We start from the raw sequence: 15574 nt of genomic DNA on the forward strand, positions 1-15574 counted from the left end.
TTTTTCCATGTTTTTCCATGCTTCCGACAGCTGAATAGAACAATCAAGTGTGGGTTATTCTAAGGCTGGAGGGTGCCACAGCCTTTTTTTTGGCTGTTTGTTTCAGTTAATAGTTAATAGCCTTTCTGTCCTTCCTCTAGTTGTCCAGTTAGTAACCAAACTATGACATTTGCTTGTGTCACTTGTTCTTATAACTGGATATTTGTCAATGCAATTGGCACTCTATTCTCGACGAGAAGCCTGGGTTCGGGAGAGCCCTGGAGGGACGTTCCCTGCTGGATAATCGATGGACGAGTGGCAGAAGTGGCACATCGTGTGCCTGGTTGGACTGTCTATTGAGGACATTGAAGACATCTTCCTGTTCGGAACCATGATAACGGGGTTCTTGCTGATCGGAGCTGGCTTGGCCCTGGCTTATCAGAAATTGAAGAAAGTGGTGAATGCCTTTCAAAACCCCACAAGGCTGGCCGCTATTATCGAAAATGTGGGAAGAGCTGTGAGTACTCAGACTGTTCTTACTGAACGCAATATGGGAAAGATCTTGGAGGAGCTCACGGTTCTAAAACAGATGATACAACAGGAGACCAGTGATGGACATTAAGAACAACTGTAAAATTGATACAGTTTGTTCATCCCAAAACAACATTTACAACACCCCCACCCCGACGGCGCCAGCTGGACAATGCTTGAAGGTTGATGCCGAGGAGAACAACAACAATTCTTCCCAGAGATACAATACCAAGAACGAACTGACTCTCTTGCCCTATTCCACAAGGCCACCTGCGTAGGCTGCGCACTGTTGATTTTCACCTAATAGTCGAAAGGACACTCTCTCAGGCTGAACACAGGATACACATCCCCACACAGATGCACACACGTACACTGATACTGATACGCCCTCACCCAACGCCTCCCATGCTTTCCTCCCATCCGATGTGGACATCGGCTCAGCCGGAGGCGCAATCGCGAGATTGCAGCGTCCCAGATGCAACTGTTCACACTGGAATATTTTCCCATGTACCTTGTCTGTGATTTATTGTGTTATGGTGTCATGATATCTGTGTTTTCTTTGTGTGTTATGGAGTTTTTGTTTTTTTTCCTCATGCTGACTCCCTTTTGGGGACCAGTATGAGAGGAATTTCTTTTTTTCAATAAAAGATTATAAGCACAGGCAAACTAATTCAGTGATCTGATAACACATTAACTATATGAAGAAAGGCATTTTAGATTAAATGGTTTACTTTCCAGACTGAACCCTCTGGGTTCAGTCTGGAAAGACCAAGACCAGAGGGTATCGAGACCAAGACCAAGACCAAGTTGAGACGAGACCAAGACCGAGACAAAAAAAGTCTTTAAACTGCAGCCAGATGCTATTCTATATACATATGCAGGACACCTTAAACTAGTTTTTTAATTAAGCAGCAAGGCAGAACAAAGTCGGGCCTGTATCAAGACACGAGGACTAAACCCCAATTCAACCAGACCCAGAACTGATCCGGAATTAAAACAGGACTACAACAGTTCAAAATCAGGACTACTTAGGACTTAACCAAGACAGAACCAGAATCAGAACTAGATGATAGCACTAAAAATCATCATAGACCTGCACTACACTTATTTTTTAATTCTACCAAAGCCCACTATTTAGATTGAGAAAAGTTTATATAATTATTTAGCCTTGTTGTGCAAACAAGCCTGCATAACTTAATAAATATAGAATTTGAAAAGGAACAAATGGTATCTAAAAAGAAACACAAGGTACATGTTCTGATGAGTTTTGTCAAACAACCATTTGACTAACATGTGTGTCTCACCTGCTCTTGTTCATCTCTGTTCTGTCGTCATTCTCTCTCTCCCTCTCTGTTCCTCTCTCTCCCTCTTTGTGCTGACAATCAAGCCAAACACCAACATCATCAAATATACAGTTGAAACCAGATATTTACAAACTCTTCAGATAAAAACACTTTTTAATTGTAACATCAAATCAGACTAAATGTTTATTTTTTTAGATTGATAAATATAAAAAACATATTTGTTAACTTTAAGAGTAAAGAGAGAAACTGTCTGTATTTCTTAATTGCAAATGGCACCAAATTGTATTCAAAATTGAGCCACACTTATGGAGCTCCACAGTTCTTTTCCTGGTGTTTTGGTTGACATCTCTTGATTTTCCCATGTCACAGAAACAGGCTTTGTGTTTTGCCTTATATGCATCCACAGCTGTACCACCAGTTTACTCACATGGACTCTACTAACCTATCAGAAGCTTCTTCAGCTCAGAATCGAATCGTCTGGAGTTTCTTATTAATTAACAATAAACTTAGTGTACATGTGCTCCTACATTTGATCAAAGTGATTAAAATAGACAGCTCCCTCTTTTTATTCTGACATTTAACTAATTCAAAAGATATTTCAACATTTATTTATCTAAAACAAAAGTTTACTCTAAATTGATGTTTAACAGTAAAAAAAAATTATGTTTTCTCCATAAAGTGTATGTAAATATCTGGTTTCAGCTGTGAATATACTGCTGTGTATTGAAATTCCTCTTGTTTTGCATAGAAATATACTGAACAACATACAAAGCATAATATATAAAATAACATCTACCTGAGTTTTTTCTTTGAAAGAAGCTCCTTATGTCCATTGTTGTGTATCAGTACACAATTGAAACCGATTTAGAGAGTTTGTTTAGCCGTGGAGGGTAACAACTGAAAATATGAAATGCAAGCTAAGACTCTCTAAAAAAATCAGCATTGCTGTTCGGCTTTTTATTTATCCATTTGTTGATTCACTCGAAGAGCAAGTAACGCAACCAAGTGATCAGTTTGATATCAACCTTTTGTGATACACCGTCATATTTACATTATTAGTTCAGTACGAATGATTTGCTTTGATACCTGGTCAAACTTAAGCTCTCCTCTGTCTGCAGCAAACTCGCAGGCAGCAGCTTCTCCCCCCTCCCACCCTTCTACCTAAGTCAAATCTCATTTACCACACTTACCTCAGGAACTGCATACACTGTGTTTTCAATGGTTTCCCTGGTATCTGGTGGTCAGACATGAATAAATAAATATGTAGTGATTTGCTTTAACTTATATTTTTCTTTGCAGGCTTTAACTGACGGTTTCTATTATTCTGCATTCCTAAGTCATTTCAGCTGATGTTACATTATATCCAAATTTTATCAAAATAATTGAATTCTCACACATAAACTAGACCTGGCATGGCACTCCAACCTGATATCACGGCAGAGCATGTAATAGACACACCAGTCCACTGCGTCCATTTCAAGCTTCGCCTTTCCAAAGTGTAAAAAAGACACACATGCAGAAGTTTCATTACTGTATGCGAACGCTGCAGTACCAGCAGAATAAGATAAAATATTTAAAGCAACAAAGTCAGTAGTGAGGGAAAAGGTATGATGAAGTACATTCCAGGGTTCTTAATATATGTATACACGTGTAAATGTATTAATAATGTCCATTTAAATGCTTTCAGATAATTATTTTCATGTTGGCTTGAAATAAAATATCTCCCTCTGCTGTTGTTGCAATTTCTACATGCATGTAGATTTCACATTTCAGCAAGGCAAAGCGTGGAATGGACACAGTGGTCACACATAGTTGGGATCAGTTTCAGTTTCAATTTTATTTCTATAGCACATTTAAAAGTCTCAGGTACATCAAAGTGCTTCACAGAAAAGCCACATTTGTGGGGTTAATAACAACAAGCAATGTATTTTGCAACAACAAGTATTTTGACGATTTTTTTATTTATTTACTTTTGCAATATCTTGATAAATACTTGCTTGGACTTACTTTTATGTTTCGTTCGATGATGAATATAACCTATAACGAGGATTATGATGATGGCAGCAACAACAACACACACAGTCACAGTGGTATTGTTGGCATCTATGTGGCCTGTAAAGGAAAAACAAAACTGATTACAAAGGCACTGTACAATTCTAAGTTGATATTATTAATACAAAAAATAATAATAATAGATATTTATGGCAGGTTTTTTTTTTTTTTGCTAGAGTAGAAAACTCAATCTTCAAATATTTTTATTTTTAGAGTTTGTATTTCACTAAAGTTCTGTTGCATGACATCTTTAAAAGGATATCTTTTAAATTTTCATTCGTTATTTCTTTGGCATCTAATCTTACCTGACTTCGTGTCACATTGAGATTTTAGCACCATCATGCTATTTTCCCAGCTTACTTCATTGCTATGATTACAAAAGACAGTGTCTTGCTGCAGGTAAACAATCAGAGAGGGAAGCATGTTTGTGGTGCTGGGATTTTCTTCCAACAGAGAGCAGTTGTGAGCACCACATCTAAAAGTACGGCTGATGTTCAGGTCCACTATAGTGCAGGTTACAGTCAGGTTACAGGAGTCTGAGCTGCTGGAGGTCAATGTCAGATTAACTGGAGACACTGGATCTGGGAATTAAAAGCAGGTGTGAATAGAATTAACACAGATATATGCTGTGTCAATATTTGAAATGAAAATGACAAAAATAAACCTACCTTGGACTATGACCTTGATTTCACCTACCCTTTGCTCTTTTCCCCCAGTCACTACTGCAGTATAATCTCCACTGTCATTGTGTTTTACATTTTTCAATACCAAAGAGTAATTTTGGCCAAAAAAATCAGCTCTTACTTCATAGCTGTCAAACAATACTGACTCTTTATTATAACTGATTTTACCAACATAATTACTGGTATTAAACTTCCAGAAAAAGTCAGTCTTTTTGTCAAGTTTAACAGGTTTCTCTACATCCAAGTGTAAGTCCTTTCCGTGCAGTACAAACACATGTTGGAGCCCTAAAAGAAAAGAAACCAAAAAGTATCAGAATCATGAACATTCAGCTCCAATTCTGTTAAACCAAACACAACAGTAATACAAAAAAGACCTGACACAAATATTGTTGCAGTGTTGTGGATATTTATTTTGTAGTACTTTTTTCACCAGAGCTTTTCTGCTCTTTGCACACCTCACAAAGCACTTTGGTCAGGTCTTGGTAATCTACTCACACAGTGGCAGGCATGATTGAACGATGGAGACCAGCTGTGTTGGTCAACCTCTCCTGACACCACCCACTGCTCCACCCTATCATTTGATTATTTTCATTATTGTCTAGTCACATGGGCATAGAAAAAAAGTGCTGGTGTGAATGGGTAAATGAGGCAAGTTGTGTAAAGCACTTTGAGTTCTCAGAGTAGAAAAGTGCTATAAAAGAACCAGTCCATTTACATCTAACTGCTTGCTGTCTGTGGCACCCACCAAACATTATGGGTTTCACACATCAGATAATCAGTATCAGAATCAGAATACTTTAATCATCCCTAAGGAAATTATGTTTGTGGAAAACCCAAACTTTTATGAGATACAGCTTCAATCTCACTTCAGACAGTGCAACTCTCATGTCTCGAGATATGACCAAATATATTAAACCAATCAAAACATGACCAGGGTTTGGACCAGTAAGCAGAGTCTCACACATCTCTCTGCAGCTTATCTCCTACTGTTATACACTTAAAATTCCAATCACCACAGAGACTCTGTGTGTTGGGATTTTAAGGGTATATTTTAGTGGTGGGTTTTGATAATCGATTAATCGATTAAAATCGATTCTGGCTTGGATTACGTGATATCGATTCATTAAAATCCTGAAAGGATTTTTTTAATATTAATTTATTTTGCCCAAAACACCAGAATCTCAGGTTAAACCTCACAAAATTTCAAGAACCACCAAACAGCTAAAACAGTAAATGAGAGCAGGTACACAGATTCTGCACAAAGATGTAAACACAAAGCTCGGACCTGCCGACGGAATAGAATCAGTGAGATGTCGCCTTTCTCACTCGACGGCACTGACACGGTCGGGGCTGAAAGCCGACAGCTCGCTGATTCCGATGTTTCGGCGGGTCCGAGCTTTGTGTTTACGCCCTTTTTGCGCTGATTCTAAAGCTGTTAGTTTTATCTCTCTCCAAACATTATTGACCGAACCAGCAGCAAAAGAAGATCCAAACTACGCTTCACATAAACATCGTCATGGACTCCCTCTTACTTTGCTGTTTTGCTTCCACCACACTTCATGCACAGCTCTCTCTGTATACTTCAAGAACAGTTTCCCGTCTAAAAATCTGTTTTCTGCATTATTCGCTTGCTTGTTACGCACAAGTCTACCGTTGTTACCGCTGTTTTTTTCCCTTTTACTTCCTAAAAGAAAGCCTAATTTCTGCTGTTCAATAGGTTACTGAACAAATGTAAACTTTTTAAAATTATGCAAAATGCAAAACGCTTAGCTGTGTCTGTAATAAAACCGCTGTAACTTCAGAGGTAATGTTCATATGTTGATTAATGGTTTTCTTTCGTTTTTGATGTACTGCAGAATATTTTTATAAAATCCCAGGCCAGGAAAACCTTCATGTTTTTCTGTGTTTTATCTTTAGCTACTTTGACACAAAGGCCTCTGCTGTGATGCTTACACCTTTGATAAAGTCTTGCGAGTGTCAGCTTCCTTTTTATAGATACAAAAATATGTAAATGTACTGATCTGAATTATAATATTTCTGACTGTCTGAGGCAAAATTTCCCAGATTTAAATCGAATCGAATCGAATCGTGGATCGAATCGATTCGGGACCTTGTGAATCGGAATCGAATCGATTCTAGAAATCAGTGACGATACCCAGCCCTAGCATATTTCTTGGTGATTCCAGATCAGATATAAGGCAAATAATAAAAAAGTTAGCCTTAAAATTAAAAAAATATATTTAGTTTATTTGTTTAAACTGCACCAAAAAATGGCCCTGTATTTGTATAGTGTTTTACTAGTCCCTAAGGACCCCAAAGCGCTTTACATATCCAGTCATCCACCCATTCACACACTGGTGATGGCAAGCTACATTGTAGCTACAGCCACCCTGGGGCGCACTGACAGAGGTGAGGCTGCCGGACACTGGCGCCACCGGCCCTCTGACCACCACCAGTAGGCAACGGGTGAACGACAGAGACTGCTCGAAACTGGCAACCTTCCGATTACAAGGCGAACTCCCAACTCTTGAGCCACGATCGCCCCGTTATATATGGGCTAATGGGCTCTTCAATGTCTTCTTAGTAAATACCAGCAGCAAAGGAGTTCCAACAATCTTTCACTCTATTTTATATATCAACCAAAGACCAGGTCAGTTAGGGTTACTTTGAAAGTTGCACTCTTGGCCTCCCATGCACTAATAAAAATTTGTTATATATTTTTTTTAAGTGTAGGATACTGTGGCTCCAATGAAGATTAAATCAACATCCTAGGGAGGATTCACTCCTCAGCAGGGCTCTAGAGTGCGACGCAACCTAAATTCTCAATGGTGCAACTAAAAAAATCTGACGTCGCATCGGTGCTACCAGCCGTTCGATTAAAAAAACTAAAGTCTTCTTAACTCTGAAAGTCTCTATGTGGTCAACAACAGATACACAACATGCCCATATCATGGTCAAACCAATCAGAGATAGTCAAGGGCAGGACCTCTCTGATTGGCCATGGTACAGATATTCCTTTATTCCTTTAGGCCTACGTGTGTGTACTTTCAAAAGTGCTGACGGACAGAGTAGCCTAGTATCCAGAAAACACACTATATACCAGGATAAATACATTGCCCAAATGTCCCCAAGTCTGAAATAATTCTTCACAAGAAAAATGGCTTAAACGTAAACCCCACATACATTTATTGGTGTCATCACAGACACATTGGGGAAAAAAAGGTGTGTGTGTGGAGGGGGGGGTTGGCCATCTGAGGGGCATGTGACTGCAATGGAGGATCGTCCATAAAATATCCAACTGTTCAGATATTAAGATGTTCAGTTTTAAGCCTTTGAGACACTTTGAGGTCCTTTTAATTTAGATTTACTTTTTATTTAATATATCTTGAGATGTTTTAAGTTTAAATTTCAGCTCGGTGAAACACTTGAAGCACAAGCACTTTTTCAGTAACTTATCTTTCTTGTAGAACTGTGCTCCAAATAAAGAACTTTGTGTTGACAAGATTGATAGTTAACCATTTATAAATCAATATTGTCTGTATGGACAGCAATTTTCAAAAAAAAAAAAAAGGTGAACATGTAAAACTGTGGTGTTCTGCAATGCGTTTGAAATATTTGGGCGCACCTAAGAAAAAAAGTTAAGTGCACTAATGCAACCGAGGCAAAATGTTAGTCTAGAGCCCTGCTCAATGAAATTTACAAACGAGCACCTAAAAAGCAGACCTCTGAAATTACAAAGTACAAATACTTTGTTACATTGTTAGTTCGTACTAGAAAGAAAGTACAAATACTTTGTTACCGTGTTAAGTAGACTTCTTAGGTATCTTTACTTTATTTCAGTATTTACTTTCATGATAGCTTTTTGCTTTTGCTCCATACATTTTAAGAGAAATAGCTTATATTTTAAAAACAGGCTATTACTTTTTTTTACTTTAGGTTTAAAGCACCCGAGGGAGGTTTTTATTTACCAGCATACATGCCTTTAAAAATTAAACTGATTGGAGCATGAATGATGGGCACATAAATTGTAGGATATTAACAAGTTTAAATATTAGTATAAAAACTAGCTATTTACCTTTTGTTTCAGATGAATACATCCACAAAATTGCGCCCCAAAATAAAATGCAACGCATCTTGATATGTGCCTTCAAAATTCTGGTAAAGCTTTCAAAGTTCTTGTAAAGCTTGACTCAGGAAGTTTGAACATCCTGTTTTGTTTTACACTTTCTGTGTAGGTTTTTTCTCTGACTCGTTCACGCTTCTCAACTGATCTATCGCCACTGATGGTCCCATTTACCCTCCATCTTCGAAAAAGACAGTTTTAAAGTTCCATAATTTATATAAATTTACTATAAATTTCTGAGCTTTGCTGAGAAATTGACAGTTTCTGTCAACAGAAATTAGAAAACTGAAAACACAAACATTACATTTTTAGTAAGAGCTTAATGCAGTGACTGAAACTGAAAACTTTATCATTAAATGTCTGTGAAGGTTCTCAGTCATCCAGGTCATCGTAGTCAAAGGAGCTTGCAAAGAAAAGCGTCTGGACTTCTTTAAGTTACTTGAAGACGTTTCACCTCTCATCCGAGAAGCTTCTTCATTAAACGTTAAATGTTTATCATTAAACATCATCACATCTAAAAGTACCAGAGTATTCAAATGTACAAATTTGCTCTGTATTGTAAATTGACTTGCGTGGTGGTGATGTGCATGCTTTAGTGTGTGTGTTATTTATGGGTTTGAGAAACACTGATGCGTGAGTTTGAGTGGGAGGTGTCTGTGTTCAGCAGTGATGCCTTGAGGAGAAAAAAACAGTTCCTGAGAGTGTTGGTGCTGATTTGGATAGACTGCAGTGCCTCCTAGAGGGCAATAGGTCAAACAGGTGAGATGTAGAATGGCTGAAGTCTTTTGTAACAACAGTCAATGATCTGCTGCATTTTGTTGACCACTTTTTGGAGCCTCTTATGCAGTATGTAAGTATCCTCTCAATGGCTGAGCAGTGGAGGTTCACCAGTACAGTTGGGAACTGAAGAAAATGTAATGATTTGGATTCCATTTATGATATCACTGAGTGATTGAATTCCTTATCAGTTCTCACTGGCTCTGCTTTGAGAGTCACCGCCATCGCTAAACAGCATATCAAAGACATTACAGTAGTGCTTATGAATTGCATCCTCCGTGGTAAAATGGTTGTGCATGTTGGAGGTATGTCTCCTCTTTCCCGTCATCAGTTTGGGGTTGTTACTCAAGAAATGTCATTATTACACATATTACAAAGATGACTTTTCATAAAAGTAATATAGTACACTACTTATTTCTCTCAGGAGAAAATTTTCTACATAAAATGACCAGAAATTAAACATGTCCCATTTAACCATACACACTTCAGGCTACAGTCCCACTCGCCAATTTAAATCCCTATCCTGAGGTTCTCATCATCCTCTATGTGCACAGCCTAGATACAGCAAACTATGATCTCTTGTATCCTCCCTGCTGAACTTTATGTTTTTAGCCACTGAGTTGATGTGAACAGTAAAGGCTTCTAGATCTTGGGTTTTGATTTTGATCCATGTGTAATCCAAGTATCTGTACCTGTGGCTGGGTGCTTTCCCTTTGAAAGTGCCAAGAGCTTTACTTTCCACTTCCTCCATGTAGAGGTTGGCTGCAATGGGTGACACTGATGAGCCCATGACACATTCATGTTTTTGTCTATAGAAACCCGCGTTGTATAGAGTTGGTTCTGTTTTGCAAGTACCTAAAGGGACAAGCCCCACTAGGGTTTAACTACCTGGGACTTTTTATCTGGTTTTGAAGCTGAAGAAGATAAGAGGTGAAACACCTTCATGAAACTGAAAGAAATCCAGTTGGTTTCTTTCCTTAGTTTAAGTTAGGGCTGTGGCTACCTTTACTGTGTGATGTGCAAACCATGTATGTGCGGTCAGTGCCTTTTAAATCATTTTTCATTAAATTATCTGACAAATAATATGGTTTTATTTATACTCACAGAGGTTGTGCTTTAGTTTTGGTGAGTGAAATTCTAGTATTTCTTAGTCTATTGACACTGATCTAAGCAGCTACTGAATGTATGTCAGCACTTTGCAACCACAGATTGTGATTGCAGGTTTCTAGCCAAGCTTGTTTTTAGAGCAAAGGTGGGCAATTAATTTTCTCAGGGGACCACATGAGAAACTGGGACTGCTGTGGAAACCTTTAGCAAAAAGCTGGACTCACTTTGGCTCTGTATTAATTTTCTCTTTTTCAGCTGCTACTGATGAGAGTAGATATGACAATTAGAAAATGAAAATGCAAAATGTGTATGTGGCGTGAATAAGACACGGCGGGACCACGGAGCAACGTTCAGTCATCTTTATTTACATCTCACCACACCACAACACCCCCAAACCCCTGAGTCCCCGTGTTTTTAACTAGGCGGGCGTGATTAAGGATGCCGTGCAGGTGCGTCCGCCCTCCCTGCACGGCACCGCAGACCACGCCCCACCACAGTGTACAATGAAAACACCAATACTTTATCACTTAAGTGTGACGAAGTGGTCAAAGGGGTTGTAAAAATAAATAAATGTAGCCCTGTCTGAAATTATTCAGGCTTACAGGGTAAAGGAAAAAAAGTCTACTGTTATAAAAAATGGTTAAAATATAAATAGTTGATAAAAGGTTTAAAATCATATGCTTTGGTACAAATGTATTTCATTTACAGTTAAGAGTCCAATAAATAAAAGGGTTTCATGATTTAGAGTTCATTTTCTATGCAGAATCAATATGTTGGGGTGTAACCTAAGTTTATTTACCCATCTAATGTCAGTTATCTCAATGTTGTATTGTCATTGGTTGTTGTGCTGACGAGCCAGTCAATGTCATTCTTCTCTGCTATGGGGGCGGGACGAGTGGTAAGATTTGTGTGAATCTGTGGGAGCGGACACAGAAGCTAAGTCCGAAGAGAGAGATGTTGTAAGGCAAACGTGGTGTGGATTTTGCATCTAAGTGTATCATTGAGGTCGACTACCCGTGGTCCTGATATTACTTATTTGTGATCTGCAAGAGGTAAATGAGACTGTGTGCCTTGACATTTGTACTGTAACTATTCGTTATAGTGGTAAAATGGTGTGATATGTGATGCTAACTAGCGGCTTGCTAATTAGCGCAGCTTACCGCGTTATGTGCTGTGATGCCATGCTGTATGTTTAGCTCTGTTATTTTCAGTCAAAGCATGCTAATGCTAAATCGTTATGTGATAGCATTTGGTATTGTAGCTCAAGTGTTTTAATATGTTTAGAAGCCGATGGACGCTCTGAAAGGAGAGGGAGAGAGAGGTTTCTGCCCGGATGGACCCTGCTGTTTTCTCACCCCTGACTGTTTTCTTACCCCTGACTGTCTTCACTACTGGTGAACTAACTGCCTGTTTCTGATTGCCCCACTAACAAACTCATTGGACTCGTGAGTACTAACTGGAACTAAAGTGCACGTATTTTGTTTATTGCTCAGTTTGAGTGAAGCGGCCATCAGTTTTAGGCCTCACCGCACCCGAACTTCGAATCAGGCCTGCAACAAGCACCGTGCTACAGGTGTAGTGTGGACAGGTTAAAGTGTGTGTGTGTGTGTGTGTGTGTGGGCCCACTGTTACAAATTCGGTTTAAATTGAGTAAGTGTGTAGTTTTAATCAAAGTTATTATCAAAGGTTGAAATTCATCCATTTTAAAGGTGTGAGCTGTTGTAACTGAAATAACAGTTGGCACCTAAGAAAGAGGTATTTTGTTTTGATAATCTTTTATTGAAAACCCATGTAGTCACTTTTACAGTAATTTTGTTTGTTTATTTTAATTCAATTCATTTTATAAAAGTAACTGTTTATTTTATTTCTTTTTGTCTAAATAAATACCCGGTGAGGGATAAATTTGTGTAAAATACAGTTGTGGTGGTCCTTATTATAGCAATTAGAGGGTATCAGGTATCATTATTAGTAGCACTATGAACCCAGGCCCAGTCTCATTGTACTATATACTCTAGCTTTACCATAGCTACGTGGGACCTGGGTTACATAAATAAATAAATAAGACAACGACACCTAGGGGAAAATTCACCCCTAAAGAAATCCTAAAGTCTTTTTAGAAACCAGAAAAGCTCACACAGGTTCAAAGATGCACAACTGAGTAGGGCTGGGTATCGTCACTGATTTCCTTCAATTCCAATTCACAAGGTCCCGAATCGATTCGATCCACGATTCGATATGATTCGATTTGAATCTGTTTTGCCTAGGACAGTCAGAAATATTATAATTCTGATCACGTATCAGTTCATATCCATATTTATATATCTATAAAAAGAAAGCTGACAATTATGAGACTTTATCAGAGATGTAAGCATCACAGCAGATGCCTTTATGTCAAAGTAACTGAGGATAAAACACAGAAAAACATGAAGGCGATTTTCCTTGCCTGGGATTTTATAGCAGACGACCTTAAAAATATTCTGCAGTAGATCAAAAATGAAAGAAAACCATTAATCAACATATGAACATTACCTGATGCTGCTGAAGTGAAGCAGAGCAAAGTTACAGAGGTGAGTGGTGCAGCTACCTTTCTTCACAATGGCTGGAATCAAAATAAATCGGCCATTCTACAAACAGGATGAAAAACTTGTCTCTAATAATCAGCTATTTACTATAGGCCTTCAAGCTGGCAGTAGTTACACCATTACTTAAAAAATCATCACTTGAGGTATGTTTTCTCCAATCTTCAAACTTTCTTTTATCTCAAAAATCTTAAGAGTGTAGCTGTAAAAAAAAAAAAAGAAAAGCTAGCAGATCATCTGCAGAGGAATGGCTTATTTGAAGAGTTTCAGTCAGGTTTCAGAGCTCATCACAGCACAGAAACAGCTTTAGTGAAGGTTACAAATGATCTTCTTATAGCCTCTGACAGTGGACTCACCTCTGTGCTTGTCCTGCTAGACCTCAGTGCAGCGTTCGATACTGGTGACCATAACATTTGATTACAGTGATTAGAGCATGCTTTAGATTTTAAGAAATGCAGTTTCTAGTCAGATGCTTACTATGGATGGCATTACATTGGCCTCCAGTAACACTGTGAAGAGCCTTGGACTCATTTTTGACCAGGATATGTCGTTCAATGTGCATATTAAACAAATATGTAGAACTGCTTTGTTCCATTTTTGCAATATCTCCAAAATTAGAAATGCCCGGTCTCAGAGTGATGATGAAAAACTATTTCATGCATTTATTACTTCAAGGCTGGACTACTGTAATTCATTATTACCAGGATGCCTTAAAAACTCCCTGAAAAGCCTTCAGTTAATCAAGCAGAAAGAAAGAGCATATTTCTCCTATATTAGCTTCTCTTCATTGGCTCCCTGATAAATCCTGCTCCTTACATGTAAGGTCTTGAATAATCAGCATGCATTTTTTGGAAAGCTAAATTCAGGTGAACCCAATGAGAGCCATTATACACAAATGGAGAAAAGCTGGAACAGTGCTGAAGGATCCCAGGAGTGACGGGTTGACCAACATTACTCCAAGAGTGCACCAAAGAGATCACAAAAGAACCTAGAACAACATTAAAGAACAGCAGGCTTCACATGTCTCAGTAAAGGTCAGAGTTCATTTTTCAACAATAGAAAGAGACTGTGCAGAAATGAAATCCATGGGACAGTTCAAAGAGAAATCCACAGCTGACCAAAAAGAACACAGAGGGTCGCCTCACATCTGTGAAAAAATAAATCAACTGAAATTGAGAAGTGCACACACACACACAGGTGCCAGGATCTCCCGGATATGTATGGACGAAGGGGATGGACACTATATATATATTGTAGTTAAAAGCGTCTTGTTCTTCTTCCTTTTTGCATGTAAGAGGAATCCACGTACAAGTATTAGTGTCTCTCAAACTGACTTGGTGTTCATCTCTTTATTGTTTCAACCTCTACAGACTATATACTTATGACTACTGTTTTTTCACAACCACATGACATTTTTTCTAAGTCTAGAAAATTGCCATTGATAATTTATTACCGATAGCCTCATTTTTTTAAGGCTTACATGTAGTGTGTTAGTTCATGTACTCTCCTCCTTTTTGGGACCTGTTATTTTTATGTAGCTATGAAAAGTTTCACATTTTCTAGACTGCATAATCTTAGAATATTTTTAAAGTTAAAGAGAACTGCATTAGATTTGTGTGTGATGAAAACAAAGCAGTCAGAGTAATAAAGACAGAACACTTCACATGCAGTTTTATTAATGTAATAACAGTACACACTGAAATAGGTACATTGACTCACTGGTTCTCAGCTGACTCTCCTCCCTTTGTTGGCATGTCTGTAAACTCTGTGCCTATTTCATGTTCTCAAAAACAAAACTAGGTCTGTTAATTAGAATAGAATTCAACTTTATTGTCATTGCACATGCACAGGTACAGGGCAACGAAATGCAGTTTGCATCCATCCAGAAGTGCTTTAGTGATATAGATATATTACAATATATATTAGCAATAATATAGATATGTAAGTATATTACAGAAATGGGTCTATTATGGTATGTTATAATGTACACGGTATGAAGTATGTTGTGAATATTCTATAACTATAAGTATGTACAGGCTGTAGTGAGTACAAGTTATGTGCAGGATGTGGACAGGATATAAATATGAAAAACAAATTAATTCAAATTAAGAGAAATATTCAGCTACCTTTAAGCTATACCACAGTATCAATAACTGTGGTCTATCTTTAGACACAATTATTTTGTCTATTTTGACCCCAACCCACGGGCCATGGACCGGTACCGCTCCCTCAGTTGTTTCATGCTGGGCCGCTAGAAATGAGGCTTGAGTGTGAAATTTTTGGTTTTGGGGGGGGGGGGGTTTATAGTTTTTTATCTTTATCTATCATTTATATTGTTAAGTTTCCCTGGGCCTTTTCCCGTGTGTTATGAATAAATCTATTTTTTAGTATCATACTGGTTTTATTTTATTGTATTTATCCACAACACCTTAAAGGTGT

The 15574-nt window shown here is 38.1% G+C and overlaps 1 protein-coding gene across 1 annotated transcript; it reads right to left on the reverse strand.

Annotated features, from left to right (window-relative positions):
* Positions 1-413: 413 nt before the first annotated feature.
* LOC146647699 (SLAM family member 5-like) lies at positions 414-8682 on the reverse strand. The gene is made up of 6 exons (XM_085390180.1): positions 8625-8682; positions 4535-4834; positions 4172-4447; positions 3822-3926; positions 3005-3048; positions 414-1000 (listed from the first exon to the last, which is right to left on the reverse strand). The coding sequence occupies exons 1-6, from the start codon at positions 8680-8682 to the stop codon at positions 764-766; spliced, it is 1020 nt and encodes a 339-aa protein (XP_085246306.1). The 3' UTR covers positions 414-763.
* Positions 8683-15574: the final 6892 nt, after the last annotated feature.

This window comes from Rhamphochromis longiceps, linkage group LG18 (assembly GCF_057381845.1).
Source record: "Rhamphochromis longiceps isolate RC_006_pf linkage group LG18, R_longiceps_female_GT1.1, whole genome shotgun sequence".
NCBI lineage: Eukaryota > Metazoa > Chordata > Actinopteri > Cichliformes > Cichlidae > Rhamphochromis > Rhamphochromis longiceps.

Bases quoted from the DNA above. Each gene is read 5' to 3' on its own strand.
- LOC146647699 (XM_085390180.1), bottom strand. From the start codon at position 8,682: ATGCGTTGCATTTTATTTTGGGGCGCAATTTTGTGGATGTATTCATCT. The intron at 4,448-4,534 runs GTAGGTTTATTT...TTTAATTCCCAG, and splicing joins AATCAAGGTCATAGTCCAAG to ATCCAGTGTCTCCAGTTAAT. The intron at 3,927-4,171 runs GTAAGATTAGAT...TTTCCTTTACAG, and splicing joins TCAATGTGACACGAAGTCAG to GCCACATAGATGCCAACAAT.